Genomic DNA, 12,395 nt, shown 5'->3' on the forward strand with positions numbered 1-12,395 from the left:
AGCATAACCTATACGTCAAGGCTGAGAAATGTGAGTTCTCCAAACGAGCCGTCTCTTTTCTGGAATGTCGTATTTCCACCACGGGGGTGGTGATGGAATGTGACCGCGTTACGGCTGTGCGTAATTGGCCGACCCCAACCACGGTGAAGGAGGTGCAGCGGTTCTTGGGGTTTGCCAATTATTACCGGAGGTTTATCCGGGGTTTTGGCCAGGTGGCGGCTCCAATTACCTCACTGATGAAGGGGGTCCGGTGCGGCTACGGTGGTCAGCAGAGGCGGACAGAGCCTTTTGTCATCTGAAGGCTCTGTTTACCGACACTCCGGTGCTGGCGCATCCGGACCACTCTTTGCCATTCATAGTGGAGGTGGACGCGTCCGAGGCTGGGGTAGGAGCAGTGCTGTTGCAGCGTTCGGCGCTCCTCCGACGCTCCGCCCCTGCGCATTCTTTTCTAAGAAGCTGAGCCCGGCGGAGCGCAACTATGATGTGGGGGACAAGGAGTTGTTAGCCGTGGTCAAGTCTTTGACGGTGTGGAGACATTGGCTTGAGGGGGCACGTCACCCTTTTCTCATCTGGACCGACCACCGTAACCTGGAGTACATCCGGGCAGCGAGGAGACTTAATCCTCGTCAAGCCAGGTGGCCATGTTCTTTATGAGATTTCAATTTACCCTCTCATACATTCCAGGTTCCCGGAACCGGAAGGCCGACGCACTGTCGCGTCTCTACGACACCGAGGAGCGGACCATCGATCCAACTCCCATACTCCCTGCCTCCTGTCTGGTGGCACCGGTGGTATGGGAGGTGGATGCGGACATCGAGCGGGCGGGTCAGTCAGAACCCACTCCACCTCAATGTCCCGCGGGTCTGAAATCCGTTCCGCTTGGTGTTCGCAATTGCCTGATCCGATGGTCCCACACTCTACCCTCCTCGGGTCATCCTGGGGTGGAACGGACAGTGCGGGGCCTGAAGGGAAAGTACTGGTGGCCCTACTTGGTTGAGGATGTTAGACACTGTCTCTTCCTGTTCGGTGTACGCCCAGTGCAAGGCTCCTAGGCACCTGCCTCGAGGGAAACTACAGCCCCTCCCCGTTCCACAGCGACCTTGGTCTCACCTCTCGGTGGATTTCCTCACAGATCTCCCGCCATCTCAGGGAAACACCACCATCCTGGTTGTTGTGGATCGGTTCTCGAAGTCCTGCCGTCTGCTCCCTTTGCCCGGTCTTCCTATGGCCCTACAGACTGCAGAGGCCCTATTCACTCATGTCTTCCGGCACTACGGGGTGCCTGAGGACATCGTATCTGATCGGGGTCTCCAGTTCACGTCCAGGGTGTGGAGGTCGTTTATGGAGAGGCTGGGGTCTCGGTCAGCCTGACCTCGGGTTTTCACCCCGAGAGTAATGGGCAGGTAGAACACATTAACCAGGATGTGGGCAGGTTTCTGCGGTCGTATTGCCAGGACCGGCCAGTGGAGTGGGCGAGGTTCGTTATAGGTTACAACTTCCGTCATATTACCGTATTAACCCCTCGTTTCATGCGTCTCTCCTCAGGCCGGTGGTAGCTGGTCCGCTGCAGGACGCTGAGGTGCGGGAGGTCCCTCCGCCCCCCCTGGACATCGGGGGGCCCCCGGCGTACACAGTCCGGGCCATCCTGGACTCCCGACGTCGGGTAGGGGGCCTGCAGTACCTCGTGGACTGGGAGGGGTAAGGCCCGGAGGAGAGGTGCTGGGTTCCGGTGGGGGACATTCTGGATCCAGCTATGCTGCAGGAATTCCACCGTCTCCATCCGGATCGGCCGGTGCCTCGCCCTCCGGGTCGTCCCCGAGGCCGGCGTCGGCACGCTGCTGGAGCCACGCGTCGGGGGGGGGGGGGGGGGTACTGTCACAGTATCCACACAAGGTGGCGCCCCTCCTCGGTCGGCGGCCTACTAGCTGCCACCGATCTATGTTTCTGTGGTTTTGTCTGTCTAGGTCCGCACCTGTTCCTGGTCTGTCATTAGTGGGGGGGAGGGTATTTAAGTGTGTCCTTTGTGTTCAGGAATTCGTGTGGGATTGTTTGTATGTCTAAGATGGCAGACGTTAGTTAGCGCTGCCTTAGTTTCAGCGTGTTACATTTTCTGTATTGTATTTGCCGGGCTACGGCCCGTGCGTTATCGTTTTGGAACGATTCTCTTCTTTGGGTGTTGTGCGCACCCTGTGCCCTTTTCGGCTACCTTATTTTTAACGGTGGAAATAAACTTCTGCACTACCTGACCTCAGTCTCCTGCTCGTGACTCTGCCCCTTTCCTGCTCCTAAGAAAGCGTGACAATCTGCCTTTTTTGCTTTCCTTTGTTGAACTGAAATTGGTACTTCATCCAGGTAAAAGTAGGCATATGTTATTTTCCAAAAAGCAACTGATTATTTATGCATTGGATGGTGCCCACATTGATCGTGTCTGGGTATCTGGATTGATACAAAGCTATCTTTCAAAAAGCATATTGATGAGGTAGTTAAGAATTTCAAAATGGGCTGCTTCCTTTATAGGAATAGGGCATGCCTTTCATTAAGTAGCAGAAAACAAAACATTCAGTTGACATTCATACCGATTATAGATTATGGTGATATCGTCTATATGAATGCGGCTCCCACTGTATTGAAACCATTGGACGCAGTTACTCATAGCGCACTGCGCTTTATTTACAGGTGACAGGTTCAGTACATATCACTGCTTTCTGTATCAGAAAGTAAGCTGGCCCTCTTTGAAGTCTCATAGATCGACGCATTACACTATTTTTGTTTATAAAGCTCTCTTACACAAACATCCGCCGTACCTTACTTCATCATAACCTAAAGATGTACGAGCTACCAGACCCGGTCTCAGAGATGGCTAACTCTGGAGAGCCCTTCGGTGTCCACTGAGTTAGGTAGATCTGCGTTTCGTTTATTTGCACCTTACTTGTGGAATGATCTCCAGAACTCTCTAAGGTTGGATGTTTTGGTACCACTAGAGCAGTTCAGACAACTGGTTGATTTACCTTTTTACTGAGGAATGTGTTTGTTTTTCATGATCGTGTTTTGTAAGTTACTTTTCTTAAATAACTTGTAAATATTGTATGTTTTTATTGCGTTGGAATTCTAAATATTGTGAATTTATATGATTGTGGGCAGGGCTCCCTTACAAAAGACGCCATGGTCTCAATGGGATGTCCCTGTTTATATATTTTTTAAAAACGGCTGCAACTCAACTTGCACCAATTGTAATGGTTTTGAATGCACTACTAGCGGATGGAATCCTACATTCTCCCAAAATTCTAGTCAGATTATTCTCAACGTTGCTAAATGAACTGCTAACAAATTCATAAACAGTTTGGAGAAAAGAACACCCTAGGGAAGTAAAAAAAAAAATCACTATCCCTTCAAGCTTACATATTTGTGATAGTAGTACTAATCGTACAGTTAAGAATCAAGCAATAACCCCCCAAAAAATGCACTAATAAATACGATTTGTAGCCTGGGACCAGACAGTACCAAAAGTGAAGAGCAGTAAGAATACTGCAAACATAATTATGCAAAAAAAATATATATATATATAAAATGTGTGTGTGTAATATATTACCAGAACATCAGCAGAAATAAGCAAAACATCAACATTTCAAAAGTTCACAGTAATTAATCCCAAATTAAAGTTATTTAAATCGTGACAAATGCAGCAGATAAAGTCTGACAAACAAGTCTATAAAGCAATACTACATCTCACTGTACAATCCATTTTCAAATACATTACACAATACCTAATTCTTAAAATAGTTTGCCACTGTTGTTCCAAGGGAATGGCAAGCTCCCACACAACATTACCAGTGGCAGATACAATAAAACCTCAATGTTACTGGAATGCTCCCTAAATGTGCTGCACACAGTCTGCTTTTGACATATTCAATATTTTGGATAATAAAGCATAACATTTGCAGTTACATCGTCGCTATGCATTGTCGCCACTCTTCAAATCACCCTTCATCATATTTTAGCCACTTAAGTTCTCCCATACTATTTTATAATAAATGATGGAATTGCACTTTGAGCAGAGGTGCGTTCAACAAGGGTTCTGTTTGTGACGAACATGTTACTTAGTAACAATTTCAGTTGAATGAACGTTATGGTGAAACATTAAAAAGCAAAATGTTTGTAAGGATTACCATGACAGTTTAGCAATGAGAATCAAACTGAAAATGACTTTCCTATCCCTACTACATGTAATAGAAAGCCTACGTGGTGGCAGTTTAGACCCGAAACAGATATTTTACGTTCGCAGCACACTACCACCTTCTCACACTGTTAGCGAACTTTCGCAGCTAACAGAAAACAAATGGAATATGTTAGATAACGTTCGCAAACAATTTCCTCTGTTGAACGCACCTCATGTGTTGTTCATTTTGTTTAAACAATTTGAGGGGTTATCAAGTTGCTATACAACTTGGTGTTGTGGCATCGTAACGCAATCAACTGGAAGACAGTTCTTCAGTTCCCTTTTGCTGAGATCCTTGTTGGGAAAACAGTTACCACAACCAATGGGCAAGCAGTTATGGTGGTCAGTTACTTAATATTCATAAGCAAATGATCCCAATCAAAATACCTATTTTCCCAAAACACAAAGAAATTCACCAACATTGTGAAACCTGTACCATATTATCAAACCATGACAAGGCTTCCAGATCAGATAGTGCACCTCAATCCTCTGTACAATGGTGCAAACATTGATAGTGAGAGTAACATTCTGGACAGATTCTGGTATGTAGTATCACTTCAAGGTTGTAAAGTTTGATGCACATACCATACAAGTCCACACTTATCCTGCTATCTATCCATCGCTCTCTAAATATACTTGTTCACTACAAGTTAATTTATGGTCGCTCCTCCCAAATAGGAGCTTAGAGCCTAAAGGTCAGGGCAGTTACCTCCAGCCATTCCAAAACCCCAGCCTCTGTATCCCTACAAACTACGCAACTGAATCCCAACATATGTTTACTCATGTACTAATGCCCTATGAACATTCTCATTATAAACCTTTCAATGGTACAATGGCTAAACCATACTTAAATAAATCAAATGGTTTGAACTGTCGTACCTGGTATACAGAAACATACAGTTATACCTTTTTCTTGTTAATTGATTTAAAAACTCATTTAAAAAAATCTAAAAGTCTTTGGGCTTTTGGGGATGGTAGGGGTTAAGCAGGCTGAAGGGGTATACAACCAACACCCACCCCACCCTCGTGGCACACCATGGGTGCCATGAATGTCCAGCGGTTGGTCTCAGCGTCATACATCTCTACAGAGCTCAGGTTGGATTGTCCGTCATAGCCACCAACGGCGTAAAGCCTGCCACAGTTTGCCACCAGTGAGACTCTGCTGCGCCGTGTGTTCATGGCCACCAGGTGGCTCCATTGGTCTGCCACTGAGCTGTACACCTCGGCCCCGCTGAGGAACCCAGAGCCATCATAACCCCCCGCCACATAGAGCTGGCTGCCAAGGGCTGCAGCCCCGTGGCGACAGCGCTTGTTCATCATGCCAGCAACGGGGTGCCAAAGGGCTGTGTGCTGGTTGTAGTACTCCACCTACAGGATGGGAGGGGTCATTAGTCATTCTCTTTCAGTGTCTAATGCATTTTAAAGGGTATGTTAACGATTTAAGAAATTAAGAACTTTTTACCATTCACCCGTGATATTGATTGATCCAAACCGTTTTTGAAATGTAAGCTATCTATTGGTCATTGATTATTTTTACCAGAGCAACCTCCAGTAGATTAGACTGATTAAAATGGAAGTGGAAGGGCATAGCTTGCTGCTTGTCTAAACAGCACTAAAGTGTCAATTTTGAAAGTGCAAGGTTGCCTGTGCAGCCACTTAATGTCATCAGAGATTATACATGGGTATAGTACCAGATACACTTAAAAAAGATATGGATCAATCAACATCACAGATGACTGGTAAAAAGGACATTTGAAGAAACACTTTCGTCCGAGTCTTAGTTTCCTGCTCGCTAAGAGTTTGGAGTGGGGATTGAAGGGTTCGGGGCGGAGAGTGGGGAGGAGAAGGGTTCGGGGCGGGGAGGAGAAGGGTTCGGGGCGGGGAGGAGGTGGGTTCGGGGCGGGGAGGAGGTGGGTTCGGGGCGGGGAGGAGGTGGGTTCGGGGCGGGGAGGAGGTGGGTTCGGGGCGGGGAGGAGGTGGGTTCGGGGCGGGGAGGAGGTGGGTTCGGGGCGGGGAGGAGATGGGTTCGGGGCGGGGTGGAGATGGGTTCGGGGCGGGGTGGAGATGGGTTGAGGGCGGGGAGGAGAATGGTTGGGAGCGGGGAGGACAAGGGTTTGGAGTGGGGAGGAGAAGGGTTTGGAGCGGGGAGGAGAAGGGTTTGGAGCGGGGGTTGGGGATTGAATCCCAGTTTCTGATGGGGAAAGGCGTATATACAGTGCCTACTGAAAGTCTTCACATCTTTTGCACAGTTTTCACATTTTGCTCCCTTCATTTAAAATCTAGAAATGCATAAATTGGGATTTTTCCCCACTGATCAACGCAACCTACTGCACACTTTAAAAGTTCCACAAAAAAGGTATAATTGTGTATTATTATATTGATGGCATAGCATCTTCACACCCTATAGTTGATACTTAGTGGAAGCACCTTTGGCAGAGAATACAGCTGTGAATAATTGGTATTAGTTTCCACCAATATTGCACAACTTTTGTGGCAACATCTATCCATCATTCTCAGCAAAATTGCTCAAGCTCAGTCAAATTGGTCGGGAATCATTGATGGACTGCAATATGTAAGTATTGTCTTTGATTTTCAACCAGTTTTAAAGTCAGGGCTGAGACAAGACCACTCATATTTTGTGAAAATGTTTGTTCCTGATCATAAGATGTACCACAGCAAGGAGTGCAAAGGCCTACATTATGTAATCCAAAATTCAAATTTCATTTTGAAGTAGGTTGTGTAGATCTGAAGAAAAATATCTAATCCTTTTTAAGATTTAAAGAGGCCATACATGTCACATTTCCCACCTGCAAATAGTGCCTAATAGACCTAATCCTCTCATGTTTAGAACCACCATACTGTGGAATTCGTAATATCTGTCCTGTTCATCTACCTTAGTCCTGTCAGCAATGTGCAGGCTGTATGTCAAATGGCATCCTTACCGTATTGAAGATCTGTAAACCGTCATGACCACCAGATACAAAAATCCTTCCATCAAAAACAGTCACCCCAGCTGCACTGCGACTTGCACTCATCTCTGGCATTACTGTCCACCTGCACAAGTGTATAAGGAAAAGCAGGTTCACTTTAATGTTGATACAGATGGGCTACACCATTTCACTTAATATAAAAGTCATACTGTAACAACATTTTGATTTGCAACAACTAATTATTAAAGACAAAAATTGAAATTAAGCAATTCTATTTCCTGGATACATTTGAAAAATAGTTTTACATACTTGATATGTGTGATGTGATCTAAAGTAATGGTTTTGGATAGGATTGGATAAGTGTAAGCAAGTAAAACACAGCAGAAATACACAAAATGAATGTTACAAAATATGACATTAGCAATAAAAATATATATATAAAAAAACTTTTACATTCCTCCACAACCAAGCTCAGAATTAAAAGGTGGAGTTGGCAGGGCTCCAGAGTGGCGCAGTGGTCTAAGGCACTGCATCTCAGTGCAAGAGGCGTCACTACAGTCCCTGGTTCGAATCCAGGCTGTATCACATCTGGCCGTGATCCCATAGGGCAGCGCACAATTGGCCCAGCGTCGTCCGGGTTTGGCCGGGGTAGGCCGTCATTGTAAATAAGACTTGCCTAGTTAAATAAAGGTTTAATAATAATTTTTAAAAAAACGTTTAAATGCATTAAGTAAACAGCAGTATCAGGCTGACTTCCACAACAGTTCATGTGGAGGTAGGAGCATGTATATACACTGAGTGTACAAAACATTAAGACCACCTGCTCTTTCCATGACAGACTGACCAGGTGAATCCAGGACAAAGCTATGATCCCTTATTAATGGCAATTGTTAAATCCACTTCAATCTGTGAAGCTGAAGGGGAGGAGACAGGTTAAAGAAGGATTCTTAAACCTTCAGATAATTGAGACATAGATTATGTATGTGTGCCATTCAGAGGGTGAATGGGCAAAACAAAAGATTTAAGTGCCTTTGAACGGGGTATGGTGGTAGGTGTCAAGAACTGCAACGCTGCTGGGTTTTTCACACTCAACAGTTTCCCATGTGTATCAAGAACGGTCCACCACCCAAAGGACATCCAGCCAACTTGACACTAACTGTGGGAAGCATTGGAGTCAACATGATCCAGCATCCCTGTGGAGCGCTTTCAACACCTTGTAGAGTCCATGCCCTGACGAATTGAGGCTGTTCTGAGGGCAAAAGGGGGTGCAAAGCAATATTAGGCGTTACTAACATGAAGTTTAAAAAAAAAAAAATTATATGAAGTTGTTACATTACAGTAAACTTTGATGACTGCTATCTCAAAGCATTTAACAAAAAGATTGGCTGTAAAAATGTCTGGTAGACTTTTTTTTCCAGATGTATGCCACTAGTAGAGCTCTAATCCATTGTCATTAACATGGCAAAGCATAACATGCCCATATTATGCCAGCTACAACATTGGAAAAACACTAGTTTACTGTATATTACAGTGAATTAGATATCATAAGGTGAATGCACCAATTTGTAAGTCGCTCTGGATAAGAGCGTCTGCTAAATGACGTAAATGTAAATATTCCTAATGTTTTGTACACTCAGTGTAGATTACATCACCATTGTCACAAGGGTCAAAGCCTTGGGTGGAATGTGGAAGTAGCTCCATCTTCTCCTTCAAGGGGGAATTGTTGCTGTACGGCAGACACCTATCCCGAGTGGCGCAGTAGTCTAAGACACTGCATCTCAGTGCGAATCCAGGCTGCATCACATCCCGCCGTGATTGGGAGTCCCATAGGGCGGCGCACAATTGGCCCAGCGTCGTCCGGATTTGGCCGGGGTAGGCCGTCATTGTAAATAAGAATTTGTTCTTAACTGACTTGCCTATTTAAGTAAAGGTTCAATTTAAAAATCCAATCCTCACATATCTCCACAAGTACAAAGGGAGTAGGGGCTAGATCAGTGATACTCAAATGGTAGCCTATTAAAATAATTTTAGAATGTCATACAAAAGTATTACTGTGTGTGAACTTTCAAATGCATTCTGTCATTACTAAATATGCAATGTGATAGGTATTTTAATAAAAAAAAATTTAACACAAAAAACATTGAATTCATAAAAAATTTAAGTTGATCGTCTTCCTCAAATGAAGAGGATGATGACGCAATGTTTGCGAGAGCGAGGGAATCTGATTTAATTGGTCCTCAACTCACGGCTCAAAAATCATCCAGGATAAACTGAGTTAGGCCTGAGTTAGTCTGCCCAGGAGCAGGTTAGTTCTGAAGCATTTGTTGCCATAGAAATGTACCTGGCTAAAAGGTGAGCCACTTTCATGGTACCGGTTGTCCCGAGTGGAACTCAGGGAGGTAACTTTGGTCAACTCTAACTCCTCAAACCAGGTACGTAGTATATCCTCTGGTCTAGCTTGACTTGGAATTCAGGGAGTCAAAGTAAAGTAAATCACATAGGAAATGTACAGAACCTGTTGGCTTCTGGAGAGTAGCACTCTACTGAGTTGAGTGAGGATTTGCCATCATAGCCCCCGCACACATAGATATGTCCGTCAACCACCACTGTTCCCATTGCACTGCGTTCGGAGAGATGGAGAAAAGGGAACGAAGATAAACACACTGAGAAAAATAACGTGTTTTTGCAGACCCATCAACTGGATCAAGAAGCTCCTGTCCATTTTAACTAGGGGTTTCACCAATGGTGTATAAAAACCATAGAATATACAGTAACAGTCAAAAGTTTGGACACACCTACTCATTCAAGGCTTTTTCTTTATTTTTACTATTTTCTACATTGTAGAATAATAGTGAAGACATCAAAACTATGAAATAACACATGGAATCATGTAGTAACCAAAAAAGTGTTAAGCAAATCAAATATAAATCATACATATTTGAGATTCTTCAAACTGCCACCCTTTGCCTTGATGACAGCTTTAGACACTCTTGGCATTCTCTCAACCAGCGTCACCTGGAATGCTTTTCCTACAGTCTTGAAGGAGTTCCCACATATGCTGAGCACTTGTTTTGTTGGCTGCTTTTCCATCACTCTGCAGTCTAACTCATCACACACCATCTCAATTGGGTTGAGGTCAGGTGATTGCGGAGGCCAGGTCATCTGATGCAGCACTCCATCACTCTCCTTCTTGGTCAAATAGCCCTTACACAGCCTGCAGGTGTGTTTTGGGTCATTGTTCTGTTGAAAAACAAATCATAGTCCCTCTAAGCGCAAACCAGATGGGATGGCGTATCGCTGCAGAATGCTGTGGTAGACATGCTGGTTACGTGTGCCTTGAACTCTAAATAAATCACTTACAGTGTCGCCAGCAAAGCACCATCACACCTCCTCCTCCATGCTTCACGTTGGGAACCACACATACAGAGATCATCCGTTCACCTACTCTGCGTCTCACAAAGACACGGCAGTTGGAACCAAAAATCTCAAATTTGGACTCTAGACGAAAGGACAGATTTTCACCGGTCTAATTTCCATTCCCGTGCTTCTTGGCCCTTCTTATTGGTGTCCTTTAGTAGTGGTTTCTTTACATCAATTCGACCACGAAAGCCTGATTCACGCAGTCTCCTCTGAACAGTTGATGTTGAGATGTGTCTGTTACTTGAACTCTGAAGCATTTATTTGGGCTGCAATTTCTGAGGCTGGTAACGCTTATCCTCTGCAGCAGAGGTAACTCTGGGTCTTCCTTTCCTGTGGCAGTCCTCATGAGAGCGAGTTTCTTCATAGCGCTTGAACTTTCAAAGTTCTTGACATTTTCCGGATTGAATGACCATCATGTCTCAAAGTAATGTTGGGTTGTCATTTCTCTTTGCTTATTTGAGCTGTTCTTGCCATAATATGGACTTGGTCTTTTACCAAATAGGGCTATCTTCTGTACCTTGTCAAAACACAACTGATTGGCTCAAAGGCATTAAAAAGGAAAGAAATTCCACAAATAAACTTTTAACAAGGCACACCTGTTAATTGAAATGCATTCCAGGTGACTACCTCATAAAGCTGGTTGAGAGAATACCAAGAGTGTGCAAAGTGGTCATCAAGGCAAAGCTTGGCTACTTTGAAGAATCTCAAATATAAAATATATTTGATTTGTTTAACTTTTTTGGTTCCTACATGACTCCATGTGTGTTATTTCATAGTTATGATGTCTTCACTATTATTCTACAATGTAGAAAATAGTAAAAATAAATCAAAAACCCTGGAATGAGTATATGTGTAGCAAACTTTTGACTGGTACTGTATGTCAATGCTTTCCCCAGGGCTTATTTGATTAATGTATGAGATGACGTTCAAGCACACCAAGTCAAGTTGTTGGTTACATGACTTAAATAGGGTGGGTACTAGTACAACTTTTCACAATAGTAGCTGTTCAACAACTGGGGAAAGTTATCATTGTTTGGTTTGGGGAATAATTAATTTACTTGTTTGAATGCAGTTTATGGACAAAGAGTGACTGCAATCTGGTTTTGATAAACTAGCCAAATGCCAACATATACTAATAAATGGCATTCAGGGACCAAAATCCCAGTCAATTACTCCTATTTATCATGTTTTAAATTGCATGCATGATTCCTCTCCAAATTATTTTAAACCTATTAATTTACAAGGACTACCGCACTTCAGTGCAAAGTAAAACATGTGAACAATCCTCCTTTAAGCATTTTAAAATGTCTCGATCAGCTACTAGGTAGATAAAATAGGGTAAATTTTGAGCCTACTAAACAACTTATCAAAATCTATAGGTAATCAGTACATCTACAAGTAATCAGTATACTGTATCTGCTTAACAATGGGTCGTTCTATAGGAATTCAATCACTTTTCGACCACACCCATTTTGCTTTGAATGAAACCTTCCATACATGGTTGCCGATGGTAGAAGAGGTCAGAAAGTACAAATTTGGACCTGAATGCCAAAACATTCACGAGATAGAGGTGCTCAAATGTGCCCAATTTTGCATACCCCACCCTACCATGAGACATCATGGCAGCATCACTGAAAAGGATGAATAGTTCAGATTTTAATTGAAAGCTTATAAACAGGGTTTCAAAACTGTTTTATAATATCTCGAAAAAATATAAACGCAACATGCAACAATTTCAATGATTTTAATGAGTTATAGTTCATATATGAGGAAATCAGTCAATTGAAATAAATTCATTAAGCCCAAATCTATGGATTTCACTTGACTTG

General features: G+C 43.7%; 1 protein-coding gene across 2 annotated transcripts in view; it reads right to left on the reverse strand.

Annotated features, from left to right (window-relative positions):
• Positions 1 to 2,645: 2,645 nt before the first annotated feature.
• klhl18 (kelch-like family member 18) overlaps positions 2,646 to 12,395 on the reverse strand; it is a 99,251-nt gene continuing 89,501 nt past the window's right edge. For both annotated transcript variants that reach the window (XM_045693786.2, XM_045693785.2), the window contains 3 exons: positions 9,662 to 9,766; positions 7,159 to 7,270; positions 2,646 to 5,584 (listed from right to left, as the gene is read on the reverse strand). In XM_045693786.2, coding sequence (XP_045549742.1) covers positions 5,198 to 5,584; positions 7,159 to 7,270; positions 9,662 to 9,766 — 604 coding nt within the window. In that variant the 3' untranslated portion in view covers positions 2,646 to 5,197. The remainder of the gene's footprint in view (positions 5,585 to 7,158; positions 7,271 to 9,661; positions 9,767 to 12,395) is intronic.

Source organism: Salmo salar, chromosome 14, assembly GCF_965601325.2.
Source record: "Salmo salar chromosome 14, fSalSal1, whole genome shotgun sequence".
NCBI lineage: Eukaryota > Metazoa > Chordata > Actinopteri > Salmoniformes > Salmonidae > Salmo > Salmo salar.